This window comes from Staurois parvus, unplaced genomic scaffold, assembly GCF_062004578.1.
Source record: "Staurois parvus isolate SC_StPar_1 unplaced genomic scaffold, SC_StPar_1.0 ptg000454l, whole genome shotgun sequence".
Lineage (NCBI taxonomy): Eukaryota > Metazoa > Chordata > Amphibia > Anura > Ranidae > Staurois > Staurois parvus.
In genome coordinates this window covers 6,528,808-6,548,423 of record NW_028318250.1, presented here as the reverse complement: position 1 = coordinate 6,548,423, position 19,616 = coordinate 6,528,808, and the positions used below count along the sequence as shown (strand labels likewise).

The following is a 19,616-nucleotide window of genomic DNA, read 5'->3' as shown; positions in this document are numbered from 1 at the left end:
GATGCAAGGGCTCATGAGTCCCCTCTATGGGGGCATATAAGAGCAGATAATGCGTATGTGACATAAGGGGGCCTCACCCCCAAATCCAATAACTGAGTGCATCAGAAGTGCATCATAAGGGTGGATATAAAAAGAAAGAAAAGGGAGTGAAGAGATAAAGGATTAGAAGGGAAGAAGTGGGTTAAGGGGTGGAGCTGGACATCCCAAGGATCTGCCCAAAAACTACAAAGGTAAAACAATTAAGCTACATGTGTGAGAAAGGAGACTGGGCCTAAGAACAAAGAGAAAGACTAGTGTTTCAGAGAGCAATTCACCTAAATAGAGAGTTTGGAAGAGGAAAAGATATAGGTAACTGCACTATAACATTCACCATCCTTCCTGGCTGCGTGCAGAGTTACTCAGTAGGTCATGAAATGTATATACCATCCCTGCCCATACTTGCTAGACCACATTTCTGTGGGCAGGAGGACCTTCCTGCTAACCACATGGTCCAGCCATGTGGAAACAAAAAAGGTTGCAGCCTATGCTTGCTCCTACTCTGCATGGCACCATGTTGAACCTCTTTTCCACTAGAAGAGCCATAAGGTAAGCCTCTGACACCCCTTGAGACTTTCATCCCTATCACTGGAGCCTGCTGATAGGGAATATTGTATTATGGGAGAAAAAGTGGAAATATGGAACTGCTAGGAGTAGGAGTGCAGCCCTTTTCCTGCCAATGGTTGGTGTTCCAGTACTGCTCCTAATGAGCTGTTAAATGACAAATCATTGCACATGACTGAAAATTACTATGGTGCAGTCATCCTGTGGAGCTCTCTGCTTCCTCCTCTCCTCTGCGACATGCCGCTGGTTTATATCTTGCCTAGCCAATATTGTGTCTCTCCTCCACTTTTCTCTTATGCCATATTTGTTCCCCAAGTATAAATGGATACCTTGCCATTGTCCTACCCCCTCCTCATCACTGGAGCCAACTTGGCAGTAAGCTGCAGGAACATCAGTGCCTGTTGTTACCTCCATATATGCTCACATTGCTCTCCCCTCAAACTCAGATACATTTTTTTGCTGCACATCCTTTTGCATAAAGTGGATGATACTATGCCTAAATAACTCAACTGACTCCTCCATGCCCATCAGTGAGGCAAAGGTAAAGTGTCTGTGAATGGGGAGACAGAACAGGGAACTTTGGCAGCTGGAGGTGACTTCAAACTATTCTGCTCCTGGGAGAAAGAGTAGAATGATAAAGGATTGGTTAGCCACTCCAACGTTTCCTCAGTGTGTTCTGGGATACAGTATGCATACTGCCAGAAAAGAAGGCACATGTGACCTGCCTCTAAATGATGCACCTTGATCACTGTCTATAGATGCTACCTCCCCCTCGATTGTTGTCTGGTAACCACTTGTTGTCTGGTAACCACTCTCTCCCTTTTGACCTCCCAGACATTATGCTGTTAATGTGGTATTTTTTTCCCTACTTTTACTTGTAATCCAGGATGGTAATCGGACTTACGGCCCAGTTTTATTTAAGGGCTAAGAAGGGCCAGAGATAGACCCTTGCATGATGACGACCCTATAACTACATGGGTCTCAAGTTCCAGAATACAAGTTCACTATGGCAGTGGGACTGTCCTTTTTGTGTCTTAGTGGAGACATGTTGAGTCCATATAGTATTAATGCAACTAGGCCCAATGTGGCTGAGGTACTCACAAACACAGGTAGCCGGTGTTGATGAGATGACCAGATCTATGTACTTACATAGTGGAAATAGTTTGGAGACCATAGACTAATGTGGTGCTTCAGGAGCAGCAATGGCAGGATGATGGTGCTTCCTTCAGGCTGAATAGTGGAAATGAGTGTCTGGAGTAGAGGCACGTGCTGCACTCCAACCAGCAGACAATGTCAGTGATTGGTCCCTGAGCCTCAACCCTCATTATGGGAAAACAGCCAGTGGCTAGAAATTTATGCAATCAGTTATGTAGCTACTGGTGCTTTAGGCAAAGTTGTCCATAGAAACTAAACAAAAATCAGTAATCTGTAGTCAAACATTATAGTATCAGTGAAGGCAACTGTAAAGCCCAAACTACAGCCAAATGTTTACAATTCATTTGTGGACAGAATTGGGAAGGGCTTGAACACTTTTTTGTCACTTTTGTGTCAATATTAGGGAGATTTTGTGTATTTTGTGAAAATATATTCAATGGACAGACAAAAACAAATAACCACTTTTGATAGAATAAGGAAGAAATAGAACTACCTGAATCATTTTTATTGCAGTCAGTCCTGATGACAACCACTACTGCGTTTTATGTCCTAGTGTTATTAGGATAAAAGTAAGGGTAAATCTCCCTAACAAAGTCCTATACAGGAATAAAGACCTGACATAAATTTGAAATCTTCCACTCTCTGTTCAGATAAACATTGCCTTGAAATAAGTTTTAAATGTTAATTAGAACATTATAATGTAGATGTGTGTGTACATATTTTGTATCCCCATAATATTGCTATTCTGCTCTATACCCTCATAAAATCTGTATAATTTCTGTTTTAATTAAAGTGGAAGAAAAGCCTAACTATAAATATTATTATAAATGTTTCCTCCCTCTCCTTCTACCTATCATGCCTAAACTGTATATAAAAAGGTGTGTGTACTTACTTATATATAATCTGTTCTAGTCACGGTATACCCAAGATCCTGCTCCCCTGTGTCAGAGAGTGGCTGCTGCAGGGGAGAGGAGGAAATGCTGATAATGGCTGGGCCATGGGAGCCTGGGATTGATGTCACAGCTCCCAGAATCCACAGCCATTGTTGAACACTCCCTTACGCTGAGCTACAGAATCATGTAACTGGACCAGAGAAGAATAGGTAAGTAGGTAGGTGGGGGTCATTTTCAAGAATAGTTATAGTTACAGTTTTCTTCCACTATAAGCAAAGTTTAAAGACTTGTTTCAGATGTTATATGCATATGTATGCACACACACACACACACACACACACACACACAGATATGCATACTAATTTGATGTGGGGGATTTACTAGACAAGGGTCTACTCATTTAGCACAGTAAATGTACAGTTGGCTTAGTAATTAGAATGAAGGTGTGCTCACTTTGAATATTGAATAATGTAAAAGGGGAATTGTAAAACAGTATTTTTGCTTGCATATGGTGCTGAAAGTAAAATGGCTAGCACTTCCTCCTGGAAGCACTAGGGAAGATGGGTCAAATCCCAACCACGGCACCACCTGCCTGGAGTTTACTTATATTCCTTGTGCCTGCGCAGGTTTCCTCCAACACTCCAAAGACATGCTGGTAGGTTAATTGGCTTCTGTCTAAAAAAAATGGCCCTAGTATGTGTATGTATGAATGTGAGTCAGGAACCTTAGATTGTAGCTCTTTGAGGGTTAGAGACTGATGTGAATGTACAAAATATATGTAAAGCACTGTGCAAATTGATGACTCTATATAAGTACCTGTAATAAATGTATAAATAACACAACTTCACCTTGTTCACTAAATAAACATTACTCCTTTAAATGAGCACTACTCTAAAAAAAATCAACCCCTATAAACAATAGGGCTACACAGTGTACCTAATTAGTACACTGTAAGGGGATGTAGGATCTCCTGTTACATACACTTGATCAGGTATAACCCAAAAAGAATCCAATTTAATTCAAATACAAGAATTAACTTACATTCTCCTAGTGTTTCCACTTCAATGCTTGGACTGTAGCTACCATAATCTTGTGATGATGATGATGTGCGAATTTGGAAGACATAGACTGTTCCCGGCTTCAGGTTATGAACCGTCACTGATGTGAGGGGTGTTTTCAATGTGGAGTAACTCTGGTCTCTTTGGTCCTATGGAAACATAAAATATAAAACATTTAGGGATCAAAAAAGATGCTAATCTTTACTGTTCTAACTGGCTACATTTGAAGCATTTATGCATAATACCATTCAGTATACACTTCTGCAACAAGATATACAGTACATAACACAGTGCCAAGACATAAGCACTGTTCAGCAGCTGCAGGGCAAACTTATCCCTTTAACGAACAAATCCCTATTATTAAGACATGGCAGGAATCTGTTATCTGACAGCAAATAAGTTTCAAGTTATTTATTTGGTATTTTGATTATGAGATTGGGAAAAGATCTGTAATTTTAAGTTAAGAAAGCAATGAAATGTAAAAGAACTATCTTATGTTGTTATCAGCAAAACCAAAATGAAAAGTACTAAAAAAGGGAAGGATTAAAAAAAAAGTAAATGAATCTGCCTTAAACTTATCTGTTGTGATATATTTGCACACACAGAGCATCAATATGTTTTTCTTTTTTAATTCAGACACAGTTAAGATAGTTACACTTCATAAGCAGAAAATAGGGTGTGTTTGTTACAAGTCTTGGCAAAGGAAATCATAGTTGTTCCTTGGAAAAAGAAACCCAAATAAACAAGAAATTGAACTTGCTATATTTATATGCTATTGCCCCTTAAAATGCAACTGCCTCCTCTGTTATAATGCAGTCATTTCCTATAAAGGACCTGGTTGCTGTAGAAAAAAATCGACAAGGTGTTTTTTGGGTACCGTGTAGTCCATCTCTTCCTGCTCTCCTTGCTTACTTATTGGCTACAGTGGGGCTTATTTACTAAAACTGGAGTGCAAAATCTGGTGCATCTCTCCATAGAAACCAATTATCTTCCAGGTTTTATTGCCAAAGCCTAACTGAACAAGCTGAAGTTAGAAGCTTGCAATGCACTGCTGTACGAGTTTACGGGTGAGGTATGAAGAGCAGGCAGAAACAAAAGAGAAAAGAACAGGAGGTGCCAGATAAGTACAGTGGTTATATGCTGCGTAAAATGGCATGGGATTAAAAACACTCACAGGAACCAAGAACATAAAAAGTTTATCTGCAAAAGGGTATGGAGCCACTCCACTCCATACTGCAAGTACCGCCAGTCATTCACCTACGGTGCCATGGGTGTAGGCTGGAAAATCGTGAAGCTGAGTGAGCTGGTTGAAATCCCCAGACACCATGGAGATGAGATGTCACTGGAAGAAGCTGAGGGGCAGATTTGGGACAAAGAGAACACAGGCTATGTGCTTGGAACCTCTTGCTCCTTCTACAGGCCTGTAGAAGGAGCGAGAGGCTCCAAGCGCGTAGCCTGTGTTCTCTTTGTCCCACATTCAGCCCTCCTCCTCTTCCGGTGACATCATTTCTGCCTGTGCATTCCATGCTGGTCAGTGCGGACTCTTCCTGGTCCAGGCGGATTTTGAGCAGCTCAGTCTCATCTCCATGGTGTCCAGGGATTTTGACCAGCTCACACGGCTTCACACTGTTCCAGCCTACACCCATGGTACCTTAGGTGAATGACAAGCGGTACCTGCAGTACGGAGAGGAGTGGCTCCATAGCCTTCCACAGATGAGCTTTTTATGTTTTTGTTTCCTGTGAATGTTTTTAATCCTATGTCTTTAAACACAGCATATAACCACTGCAGGTATCTGGCACCTCCTGTTCTTTTCTCTTCTGTTTCTGCATGTAGAGTTGGCCATGCTCTATAGGATGGCTGCTGGTACTTGACACCCAGTGTTCCAGAGACCTTTTAAGGACTTGTATATGTCCATGGACATTTTTATTATGATCCCCCTTTCAGTAGTGTTTTAATAACCATTCAACCTCTGAACCTTCCTTTAACCCTTTGAGGACCGTAAGATTACGGAACGCCAAAAGAATCAAATTTTTGTTTTTAAAGTTCGTACATTTCAGTTGCTGTAACTAAGCCATTTTATGAAATAATTGGCAAAAAGCTAGATCCATTTGTTGATAAGAACTAATATTTTGACTCAAACCAAAAAAAAAAAAGTATTTTAAGTTCCTAATCAGATGATACAGGCAATTAAAAACATGGGACAAATACGTCCCTTGGTCCTCAAAGGGTTAAATGAAGAGCAGGCAGGAGCTAGCTCCTCAGCTACAAGGAAAATAGGACATGGTTACTGTTCCTGTAATAGAGCACACAGGTTTTAAAGTATCTTTCTACTTTGCAGTTACGTTTGTGAAAACCTTACTCAACAATTGTTTGTGTCCGCATTCACATAGCATTCCTAAAAAATGTTTTAAAATGTTTTAGGCTTTTAACAGCTTCTAAGGAGAAGGTGTCCTGACTAATTTTAAACATTTCTGGACATTCCAAAGTGTCTTTGTCAGTGAGGGATAGTCTGAACTATCCCTCATTGACATATAATGCCTCAACCCTTTGTTAGGACAGACAGTGTTCAAATGTAGTTTACAGCTGATAATGAGGAACTGAAAACACAGTACGACAGCGTTAATTATGTTAAACATTACTCCACAGCCTCCTCCTAAACATACAAAACAGAGAGAGAATGAAAGGATTTTTCAAAAGCACTTAAGGTGACAAGTCATTTTAATTTTTTTTTAAGTTATGCTATGTAAATGGTAACATGTAACAAATATAAAGTTATGTCATCTCAATTTGGCTAGAAAAGTGAAATACACTTTAAAGGCTATGTTAACTTTTTTTTTCAATAAAATCCAACTCCCCTAATGCACCAATATACCGATAATGTGCCTCAGTCGCAAAAATATTCAAGCTCTCTTTGATTTAGAGAGCAAGGCCTTACCTTAGCCCTTGGTGAATTTCTTAGAAAGTTTTTTCAATTCCTGGAATGTAGACAGAGGACAGATGAGCCAGTAGGACCCCGGAAGCGGGTTACCAGCTGATCTCATTAGCACACACATCCTGCACTGACCTCATTAGTACACACACTTCACCCATCAACTATTTTTCACAGCATCCCCAGGATCTCTCCCTTTGTGCATTTACTTGGCTACCCCAGTATCCCTTCAGAAGGGCTCAGGCTGCATGCAGCCCATGGGACACTCCTGATATAGTGCAAGGACCTGCTTTATTGGATACAAAGCAATTGGATAGATGGTGTGTCCTCCTATTATATAGTTTTGATAAATCTAAAAGAGTTCATACAGATATTGTACAAACAGATTGCATAGTGTATGACCACCTTTATACACCTAAAATGAACTAGTTGCGCTTTTAGTGTTATTAATTGTTAACAGCACACCAAACACAAACTCAAGCATTGATTTTGCCACATGAAAAAACGGGTGACAAATACAACAAAACACACAGTAAAAACCGTGTAAAACGCACCATGACAAGATGTCTCATATGCTACTTTGCCATAGGTAGCGCAGCCCATTGAATGCCACTAGAAAAACGAGCCAAAAAATGTACTCTCAGTGTGAATGGGGCCTGAAAGTGAAATTGGTGCATTTACACAGAACAGTGAGGCTCCATGCACATTCGTGTGTTTCCGAATGCATGGTAGACTGCACAGAAAATGCATACTTTGCAAATGTGTGAGGTGTTTGTGTTGTCATTACATGTCAAAGGTACCCCAAGTGTGGCAAACACAGAAAAAACTGTGGTAATGCATCATGCTTCTCTCCAAAAAAAATTCTGGAGCTTCTCTGGGGTGATTTGTGTGTGTATGGCAGCCCATTCAAGTAAATGGACTGCACTATGCATGACAAGTGAAAACGCTCCAAAACACCCAAAATAAACGCATGCGGGAATGTGAGTCTTCACTATGTGGAGAAATGGGGCTGACAACTGAGTATCTCCATCCACTTCCTCCAATGTAATTGTATAAAGATGGCAATACACTATGCAGTCTGATTGTACAATCTCTGTAAAATTTCCTTTAGGTTTACCAAAACTATGGAATAGGAGTAGTAACCTGAACAATCTATTCCATCTGTATCAAATCAGACAGGCCCTTATACTACATGATGGGAGAAAGGTAGTATTGTAATGAGGGAGGTGTGATCCAGAGTGGTAAACACACCCTATCACACCCTCTTCTGTGCTTCAACAAGGAAGTGAAGTCTTCTGGGATGTGGCCTACAGGAAGTGAATGCTAAGATATCATCTAGGAAATCATCAATCTGAAAATCCATTCAAACATTGAAATAAACTGACAAAAAAGTAAACCTCTTGTGGATAAGGTAAGTGATAGAAAAAAGCATTGGGATGGCTGGGACCACAATGGCATTGAAAAATGCTTCTGTTTATTATGAAAAGTGAAATTCTGCCCGGAAAGGTGAACCTACCCTTTAAGGTGAGCTTGGCATAATATATAGGAAGTAGCCAAAAAATGTTGTATTATCACGGAGACAACAGTAATCAGTAGCCTAGAAATGCAATATTCAAAATTAAAACAGCTGCAATTTTGTTCTATTTCTGTCATGTTAATTTAAGGGTGCAGTTGCTTCATAACAAAATAAATACTTAAAAATAAAACACAGCAAATTACAGTAAAACTAATGTTCACGCGTCACCCTTCAAAATTCACAAAAACCTGGTCTTGCTGGACCCATCTCCAAACCACTCCCTATTATTCCCATCTCTTGGGTGGCTCTCCTTAAATTTTTGTCTCACTCGGTCACCTCCAGGCCAGAAATTTTTCCTGGACCCCTGTGTTTAGAGTACTCATATTCTGGTGGCTAACTGATACCATGCTGAAGGTAGCAGTTTGGGAGTAGGTGAGCGGGGATCACTACATCTCTACATCTCTGTCCCCTATTCACTTCCTTTTTCCTTCCCCCTCCTTTTTTCCCCTCCAACCCCTTTTTTTCTTTTCTTTCTACTGTCTTTCTTTTTCCCTTTCCTTCCTCATTCCCATTATCTTGGGTGCCCACATTTCTCCAACTCATGGTATCGAGTACCCCCACGTAAAAATGTCCTCTTTACTACCAGACTTATGATAAGAGCCCTCCCCCATAGGCTAATTTACCAAGAGGCTTTAGTTAGACTAGATATCCAAAATAAGTGGCTCCTTGCACAGGTGCCATACACAGTACTAGCACATTTTTGTACAAGTGTTGGTGGACTTACCCAAAATATTCGCTCCATCAGAACTTGCCTGTTCTACAAACCCAACGCAAGTATGCTCTCCTATTTCTCAAGTATATATCATGCATATTGTCTAAACACATTCTCCATTATTTATCCCGTTGAACATTACTGAAGCTGTAAACAAGTCCTACTTTCTTGTATCTTGTTAAAGTCTTTACGGGGAAAAAAGAAAAAAATAATATTCATGCCAATTAAAGTGACTCTCTGTTCAAAGTTTTTTTTTATGATTTTGGACAGTGTATGGCATTTTTAGAACACTTCCCAGGTTATTATAAAAATAATGAGTTTGGTATGGACCACAGTGTTGTTACCAGTGGATAATGAGTATAGTGCTGTTTCATATGGTGCACTGTATCTGAAGTTTATATGGCCTTAATTTCTGCATTCAATGACTAAGCTGCTGTCCATTGCTACAACAAAAAAGACAGAGGTTGATTTACTAAAATTGGAAAGTGCAATATCTGGTGCAGCTCTGCATAGGATCCAATTAGCTTCCATTTTTTTCTGTCAGCTTAATTGAACAAATTGAAGTTAGAAGCTGATTGGCTACCATGCACAGCTACACCAGATTTTGCACTCTCCAGTTTTAGTAAATCAACCCCTATGTGTCTAATTTGCAGGTCTTTTCCTGTGGAGATGTTAGCCCCTATCCAGGAGTGTTGAGCAGGTATAGGTTAAAGTGTGTCTAAACCCAAGAACCAACATTTAAAATATTGCAGCTTACAAGTCCGTAGATGTGGTAGCTGCATTGATTTCACCTGTTATTTTCACCTTCTGATGCTGCCAGTAACACATTCCTTGTAGATAGGTGACAACACTTTCTTAATGCACTATATCTTTTGAGGAACAAAGTTGTCACCTTAGAACAATGCTTAAAAAAAAAGAAAAGACTTTAGATTGTAAGCTCCATGAGGAGGGTCCTCCTATTCGTTCTGTATTGAACTGTATTGTAATCGCACTGTCTCCCTTTATATTGTAAAGTGCTGCACAAACTGTTGTTGCTATATAATTCCTGTACAATAATAATAATACAACAAAAAACTTTAAGATGGCAAAATTCCAGTGTATTCGTGGTGGTGGAGTCGACTGAAATAGCATAAGAGCAGAAAATAGGAAGTTTACATACCTATAGTGCTGTCTCCTTACTCATATCTAATTTGTTTATTCATCCATTCCTGTAAATTGTATTTACTTTTGAGTTTTACGTAAATTTTAAATCTTTAGATGACTTTCACCAATGACCCTCTCCCACAGCAGCTTGCTGTAGAAAAGCTTTCCAAAAGTTAAAGAGAGTATTGATATGCTCAGTGCATTTAATCATGCACAGTGATAATCACAGCACACAAAACACTGAGGCAATAATCAGCCAGGTATTTTGCATAGTGTCAGATTACCGCCTGTAAAGCACTGAAAATGGGGCCCCAAGAGTCATTTAGTCTTTTACACTGTACATTTAAGCACTTTCTCCTTCTCTTTCCCATTTTCTAGTTGATCCTCTGGCAGAGTCAAGGAATGCATAATTTTAATTAAATTATCTTGTACTTAAAAGAAATGGGTAATTAATAACTTATTCTTTGTCATAGTGTCCACTGATGAGGATCAATTTAAAATTTGGTAACATTATTTAAACTATTAATTTTCAACAGAAATTCTCATAAGGATAGCTGAAGTTAATTGAGTGTCCTACCCTCTTTTTTTTAGTAAGCTCTTTTCACACCTTTACATTTTGAAATTGCAAACTATATCTGTTAGGTCTGAGCGTTTTTTATCATTCATGATTATACATGTGCTTTCTAGTCAAGCTAGGCATAAAATAAAAACATAAGAATGCTGTCATTTTTTGTGTATTCCTATAGTTTCTTGGCGCTGGACGAATGCAAATGTGCAGCATCCCAGCGTCTGGGCCTAGACACCGAGCGGCCGCACATTTGCATTCTATTAAAAAAAGACATATGTGCGGAGAGCGTGTGCCCTGCACGCTCCCAGTACACATGTCCAGTACTCGCGGAAAGGTCCCGATCTCTTCTTTCGATCGGGACCTTTGCCAATCATGTGACCGCAGTGACGTCGTGTCACGGCGGTCACAGGACTCTAAACCCTGCGACGCCTCACGACTTCTGAATCCCTTAAAGGACCAGGAGGTGCCGCCGCCAAGGGGTTAAATAAAAAACAAAAAAGGGGTGCTATGTTTTTGCACTCTGTATTTGCAATGTGATAAAATATTAGTTCTGCACTAATAAGTGCTTCTCTAATTCAGATCACGTGAATCATATCAAAAGTTGAGCACTTTGCTGGGTCTGTCCCTTGTACTTCTGGGGTTAGAGCTGAACTATCTTGTTGAAAAAATGGCATTTAACCACCTCCCACCCGGCATATAAGGAAATGATGGGTGCAAGATGGTTCTCTCATTCTGGGAGGACATCATATGACATCCTCCCACTCTAAACGTGCATGCGCGGCTCCGGGGGCTTGCAGCACAGCGATTGGTGGTGCGCTGTGTCCCTCGGACACAGCGGATCGCCGATCAACGGAAAGAGCAGATGATGTCGCCTCGGTCATGTGATCAGCTGTATCCAATCACAGCTGATCGCATGTAAATAAGGAAATGCCGGTTATCTGCATTTCTCTCCTCACGAGCTGTCACGCTGACATCACGATAGGAGGGGAGAGCCGATAACCGGCATTCCTCAGAGGGGACATGTACACTGATCATCAGGACACTAATGATCAGTGTGCCCTGATGATCAGTGTAGCCCCAGCAGTGCCCATCAATGCCAAATGTCAGTGCTCATCAATGCCACCTGCTAGTGCCCATCAGTGCCACATCAATGCTACATGTCAGTGCCTACTAGTGCACGTCAATACCACATATCAGTACCCATCTGAGCTGCCTTTCAGTGCCAACTATCAGTGCCATTCAGTGCTGCCTATCAGTGCCGCCTAACAGTGCCAGTCAGTGACACCTACCAGTGCCAGTCAGTGTCCCTTATCAGTGCCAGTCAGTGTTGCCTATCAGTGCTGCCTATCAGTGCCCATCAGTGCTGCCTATCAGTGCCGCCTAACAGTGCCAGTCAGTGACACCTACCAGTGCCAGTCAGTGCCGCTTATCAGTGCCAATCAGTGTCGCCTATCAGTGCTGCCTTTCGGTGCCCATCAGTGATGCCTGTCAATGCCCATTAGTGCCACCTACCAGTGCCTCCTCATCAGTGCTCATCAGTGCCACCTATCAGTGCCATTAGTGCAGCCTATCAGTGCCCTTCACTGCAGCCTCATTAGCGCACATCAGTGAAGGAGAAAAATCACTTATTTACAAAATTGTATAACAAAAACTAAGAAAATTTTTTTTTTCAAAATGTTCAGTGGTTATTGGTTTGTTTAGCAAAAAATAAGAAACCCAGAGGTGATTAAATACCATCAGTGATGCCTGTCAATGCCCATTAGTGCCACCTACCAGTGCCTCCTCATCAGTGCTCATCAGTGCCACCTATCAGTGCCATTAGTGCAGCCTATCAGTGCCCTTCACTGCAGCCTCATTAGCGCACATCAGTGAAGGAGAAAAATCACTTATTTACAAAATTGTATAACAAAAACTAAGAAAATTTTTTTTTTCAAAATGTTCAGTGGTTATTGGTTTGTTTAGCAAAAAATAAGAAACCCAGAGGTGATTAAATACCATCGAAAGAAAGCTCTGTCTCAAAAAAATTATAAAAATTTCATATGAGTACAATGTTGCATAACCGCGCAATTGTCATTCAAAGTGTGACAGCGCTGAAAGCTGAAAATTGGCCTGGGTAGGAAGGGGGTATAAGTGCCCTGTAGGCGAGTGGTTAACGAGCTAAACCATTTAAATTACACAAACATAACTGATTGCATCAGAGGGGGTGACTAATTTCTTTGTTTCTTAGACTGTTCCTATGGACCCCCTGAAACATCAGTTAGACAGATAGGGATCAGATAATGTTGAGAATTCCCAGGATGCTATGCATATGTAATGTGATGTATGTACCCTGCATTAAATGTTCATTTGTAAAAATTAAGATTTTATATAAATATTCAAACATAAAACACTGAAAAAATAAAATACAATTGGCCTAAAATAAATATAGTTTTTGATAGGTTGAGCCTTATAGGTATGCCATAAGACAAATGATGAATATCATTGAGTTGAAAAAAGAAAAAAAAATCACAGATTTGTATCCAACATTTGTTTTGCATCTGTTTTTTAATTATTAGGGGCACAGGCAATTTCACACGTTTGGATATCCACTGAAAGAGAAGTTCCCTAGGAATATCTGATATTGCTGTAAAAGAATATACACTTATTTATATACATATTTTGGGTGAAAATTATATTTATCTATTATGTCTTTCTTCTTTTAATTCATTACAAGTAAATGACTTCTTGATTTCTCAGCTGTGCTACACCATGCATCCTTACATGTCTGTACAGTAACGGATGTACACATATGTGCAGACATACTGGACGTAACCATGCATGTCTAATATCATCGGTCATATGTACACACACGCTTGACTGCTCCTGGTCCATTCAGTCAGTTGTATACACTTACAGGTACACAAACCCATTGCACAAACACACATGTATTGCCAGACAAATGTAGGCATCATAGTGATGGCCTTTATCATTGTACTTAGCACTGAAAAGATCTAGTAACTGTTTTTTATCCTTCCTAAAAAACCTCCCTGTGAAAATGTCTTCCCATGTTTTTTGTTCTCACTGGCAGCAGGAAGCACCATGAGAATGTGGTTCCTGGGAAATGTGGCTTCCAACCATAAATATGAGCTGAAGAGTACAATATTTGCATTTGTGTGCAGAGCCGGTGGCAGCACAAGGCTGTTTAGACAGCCACATAAGGGGTGCCAGGATGGGGGGGGGGGGGGAATCCAAGTTCCCAGACACTTGCTGTGGATTTGGATTTTTAAAATACCTGTCTTGAGTTCCTTAACCCTTTGAGGACCATAAGATTGCGGAACGCCAAAAGAATCAATATTTTGTTTTTAAAGTTCGTACACTTCAGTTGTTGTAACTAAGCCATTTCATGAAATAATTGGCAACAAACTAGATCCATTTGTTGATAAGAACTAATATTTTGACTCAAACCAAAAAAAAAAGTATTTTAAGTTCTTAATCAGATGATACAGGCAATTAAAAACATGGGAGAAATATGTCCCTTGGTTCTCAAAGGGTTTAACCCCTTGGCGCTGACTGCCTCCCGGCCCTTTAAAGGTTCTAAGAGCTTTGAGGCAGAGACGGGCCTTCAGGTCATGTGATCGTTGTGATTAGCTGTCACAGCGGTCACATGATTGGAAAGCTCCTGATCGCAAATATGGATCAGGAGCAGGGGCGGACTGACAACTCATGGGGCCCCCGAGCAATAGGGGATCATGAGGCCCCTGTGTCCTTGCCCAAACTTAAAAAAGCCTATGAAAAAGGTACCAGGGGCATCTCATGCGGCCCCCTACTGACCCCGGGCCCACGGGCAGTGCCTGAGTTTCCAAATGGTCAGTCCGCCCCTGATCAGGAGCTTACCGATCACAGCCAGCTACCATGCTGGGAGGTTGAGGTTGGGGGTTGCTTTGCAGAGGGGTGGCTGGAGAGCAGAGGGGCGGGGGGGCTCCTCAATGTACCTTTGCATGTACACAAAAATCCTTGCACTGGCCCTGTTTGGGAACATTAGTGATATACTCTGTGAGGCCCAGAAAAAGCTTGGTAACTCAAAAAAAGGCTGTATAACCATTGTAAGTACACTGCACTAGAGTGCATTAATGAGAACTTAATGACAGGATTTAGCTGTACAGTTTAGTTTCCCTTTAATTCATAGGTGCTTTACTCTGCTGGAAACTGCATAAGTGCAAACAGGGCCCTATGTAATACTTAAACCCACTCGCGTTCAATATTCACACTTCAGGAAGCATCAATGACAATCTAGAAAATGATGTTGACCTTGTTAAATGTATTATAAGTGACTGTAAATGAATAAATAGGTTTATTTAATAAACTTGATATGCCAAGTCATTAAAAGGAATCTGTCACCTACAAAAGAGCACACGGGTATTTAGCAGTTGCCTAATTAGATAAAGTAATGTTTTTGCAAAGTCTGTTGGTGTTTGGATTAGTATTATAGTGTAATACATATCTCATTCTTGGACAGAACCCACTGAATGATTCTTCGGAGTGTTCTGACTACTTATAGCCTACATACATTCCAGCTTTTGTTCTTCCTCCACTAAGTGCTCTTCCAGCTTTTGTTCTTCCTTCAAAAGTTTACAGCCACCTTTGTGTGTCTATAAGCCACACAGAGCATGTCTTGGCCCCTCCCCCTTCACTGGTTGTAATGGCAATGGCTCCCACTGCTGTCTCTATGCCAATGAGGAGTGAGAGAGCAGAAAGAGTGTCAGCTCTTGTGCACATCGCTGGATCAAGATAGGGCTCAGGTATGTATAAAGGGGGTGGGGGGGTGCTGGACGGGGAAGCTGCACTCAGAAGCTTTCTACCTTACTGCATAGAATGCATAAAGGTAAAATACCTTCTGCCTTTACAACTTTAACCTTAATTATTTCAATTACAGTATGAATATTATTTATGTACCATCATAGCCAGTTTCCATGTATCATGCAGCATAAAGGCTGTCATAAATACCTTGCTTTTGCCACCACAAACTGTATACTATAATCATGTGGTTGAAATAGTTCTTTCTCCTCTGATCTTACTTCTTGTGGATGTGGTATTCTGACTTTTTGTATTTCTGTACTTTATTTTTTTACTTTTTCAAAGGTTCCAATTTTATTTAAACTCACTATGTTTCAGCTTGCCAACCCAAACTTTCCATTATAATAACATATTGCACACATATGTTGTTCAGTTTTCAAAAGTGATTTTAAAGTCTATATTTTATAAAAAATAACAAACAATTTACACTTACCTTCTCTTTTGAGGTCCCCCGCTGGATATCTTGACTCTTCCTCTTCTATGTCTGCCCCCAAAGCAATCCATATTTCAAACTCTTGGCTTGTATACATAATCCATAAGTACTACAATAGTGAAATTACCTTCCTGAAAAGTTACTACATGGATGTATAAGAAGATGCTATTCCATTGACACTAAACACAACACCTAATTTACAAGGTCCAGAAGGCTAATAAGACACATTATACACCCTAAAAGAAATATGTATCAGATCTATATCATATTTGGTATCTAAAAATTGCAACTTTGTGCTGCAAAATACTATGATAGTTTTTGTATGGTGAAATAAAAAATATTAATATAAACAAATCAAACTGCGCAAATTCTTTACTATACAAAGCTGCAAATATTAAAGAGGATATCCTCTCTTCACATAATTGTTAATAAATAAAATATTGTGCTCTATATACTGTAACAATGTTACAAACTAAACTTATCACATATAATCATTGTGAAATCACTAATGTCTATGTAAAATAATCAAATCAGTGAAAAAAACAAAATAAATAGTGACGTTTAGTCCAAGCAGAAAACAATAACGTCTGTTTAAATGCAATGCTCCACAATCAATAGTGAAGCCGTTTTCCAGTTCTGTGAATGTGAAATTAATGCTGTTAATCCTAATTCATCCATTTGTTAGCCAATATGTGCACCACCACCATGTGAATAAATGGAGGCTTACCAGAAGCAGAGACCCCTTAATTTTAGGGGGTGTTAACCAGCATAGCAGTATAAGATATCATCCAGATTTCCATGTCATGCCAGGATCAGATATCTCTCAAGCCTCACAATCCAGGATGTGAACTCCAATACGATGTCTTGCACAGGTCTGCACAGCAGGTGAAAACCAACGCATGTCCTGCAGTGTGAGGTGGTGAGTAGAAAGTTGCAGCCAGATCTTCGCTGATCAGCTGAAGATGGACCTCATCCAGCACTCAGGAAGCTGTCGGTTCTAGACTCGTTTGCACAGGGTGTGTTGCATTGATAAGTCCAGCTGAACAGTGCACTACACATTCTCCTGCATGAGTGCATTTTCTACTGGAGTGCGAAGCAGCAGTGGAACACAACAGTTTAACTAAAGCAGGATAACTCAAGCAGCAAGAAGATACAACAAAGGCCTCTACTGTACACTGGATAGACTGCAAGCAAAACACCCTGGGAAACATCTCCTACAAGTCTGATTCCACTCCATCTACCTTTTAATATGCTCCCTCTACTCCTCCTTTTCATTTTACTATCCTCTGTTCTCAAAATTTAATTTCTTTTCCCCTCTGCTCCACCCCAAAGCTTATACATATGACCCTCACTTGTACCATCTCCCTTACTACTGCTCTCATCACCTCCTGCTGATACTTTACTCACCTGCTGACCCAAATACCAGGACAAGAAGGCATGCGCGCTAATATACATCCTGCTCCCAACTTACTTTCCTCACCCTCCTTCTTCTCCTAACCTCTGGGGATTTCCCCCCAAACCCTGGTCCTCCAATATCTCACCCCCACACCAGGCATCCTCCTTCCTCCAGGAATAGCTGCAATCCACTCAATTTAATCTCAATCCCCATGCTCCTAAAGACTATCCTCCCTTTTTCATGTGCACTCTGGATAGCCCGATCTGTCTGTAATAAGGTCACCTCTGTCCTTTTTGTCTCCCACTCCCTTAACCTACTAGCAATTACAGAAACCTAGCTGCAAGCATTAGATTCTGCTTCTCCAGCAGCACTTTCCTATGGATGCCTCCACTGGACTCACTCACCCAGACCCTGTGGTTGGAGAGGAGGTGGAGTTGGTTTGCGTCTATCCTCACTGAGCACCTTTCAAATCCTCCCTACCCTTCCCTCTCTATCCTTCTCTTATTTCGAGCTTCATTGCATTCGGCTGTTTTCTCCCATTTCTCTGAGGATTGCAGTGATCAGCCTCCTGGACCGGTGTTGCGCTTTCTTGATAACTTCTCTGCCTGGCTATCCTACTTTCTCTCCTCTGAAATACCCACTATCATTCTTGGAGATTTTAACATCCCCATTAATGTGAACAACCCAGCTACATCCCAACTCTTCAACCTAACCTCATCTTTTGCCTTAACACAATGGAAACAGTCCTCCATTCACTCTGATGGGAATACATTAGACCTTGTTTTCTCCCATCTTTGCACTCCCTACAACCTCACAAACATCCACTTTCCTCTCTCTGATCACAATCCCATCACCTTCACAGTGTCCTCATCTTCAAACACCTATCCCTCCAAGCAGCAAACAATTACCCGCAGAAACTTTCAGAACTTTAACCCTTCTCTTTTCCACTCTGCAACTGACTGCCTCTATGACAGAATCTCTCACCTGTCCTGCCATGATCTGGCCACTTCTGTTTACAACATTTCGCTTTCATCCACACAAGACTCACTTGCTCCTCTAACTTCACGAAGTATAAGGCCCTGACCATTACAACCTTGTCAGATTGACTACACGAGAAATCTTAAAAGACATAGTCATGCACTGGAGTGACTGTCGCATAAAACCAAATTCCAGCAAGCATTCACCCTATATAAATCTGCTTTCTTTCAAATACAATTCATCCCTCCATGCTGTCAAGCAAGCCTACTTTGTCCACTACACAGATACCTATCCCACTTAGCATACCTTATACTAAACCTCCCTCAACGCTTTCCTCTTTTGACCTCGCTACTACTGAAGAGGTCACTAAAGTTTTCTTAGAAGCCTGTCTCACCACCTGCCCCCTGGATTCCTGTACCCTCACAACTACTACAGACACCCTCTTCTTCTATCCTATGCTCCCTCACTCACATATTCAATCTCTCCCTCTCTACTGGTGCCTTCCCCTCCATACTTAAAAAGCCCTCACTGGACCCCATCAATCTGAACGTAAGACCCATTTCCCTTCTCGCATTTACCTTTAAACTCTTAGGACACTTAGTCTACAATCGCCTGAGCTCCTAGCTCACTGACAACAACCTTCTTGACCGTTTACAGTCTGGATTTTGCTCACTCAACTCCACTGAAATTGCCCTACTAAAACTCACTAATGATTTACTAACTGCTAAAACCAATGGCCACTACTCCACACTTTTACAACTTGACCTCTCTGCTGCTTTTGATACTGTTGACAATCCCCTCCTCCTCAAAAAACTCCACTGTAAGGGATTTCTGGCAAGACAAATCACGATTAGAAATGCGCATGCGCATAGGAACTCCCGAAGAAGAGTTGTCGGTTGTGCGCATGCACGCAGAAATGCGTGAACACGCACGTGCACACACATGGCAAAGACTGGCGCCAGACAGCCTATTTAAAGAGTGTCTGCCCATGTTAAATGCTGACTGGTCTTCAGCTCCCCCGTGTCCTGCTTGTTTCTGTGTGATCTGCTCCTGACCTTAGCTTTCCTTCTGATTCTGTACTATCCATGTTGCCCGACTGTTGATGACCCTGGCTATTTCCTATGACACCGCTCCTGTCTCTTACCCTCACTACCTGCCTTGCTCTGGTGCACGCCTGGCAATCTACAAGACCTGCTCTGCTTGTTACTACTGTGCCTGAATCAGAAGATCATCCGTCTTCCAGGGTCATCATCTGCAAGAGCTGCAAACAACAACTACTGGCGCTCTTGTCCCCCTGGTCCTAGATTCCCTCTGTTCCAACTCCAGTGGGGTCGGGGCTAG

At 41.1% G+C, this 19,616-nt stretch overlaps 1 protein-coding gene across 1 annotated transcript in view; it reads right to left on the bottom strand.

Annotated features, from left to right (window-relative positions):
• The window catches only part of EPHA10 (EPH receptor A10), an 861,867-nt gene that overhangs the window by 150,577 nt on the left and 691,674 nt on the right, over nucleotides 1-19,616 (bottom strand). Inside the window, exon 7 of the mRNA XM_089688795.1 lies at nucleotides 3,690-3,855. Within this exon, the coding sequence (XP_089544921.1) occupies nucleotides 3,690-3,855 (166 nt within the window). The remainder of the gene's footprint in view (nucleotides 1-3,689; nucleotides 3,856-19,616) is intronic.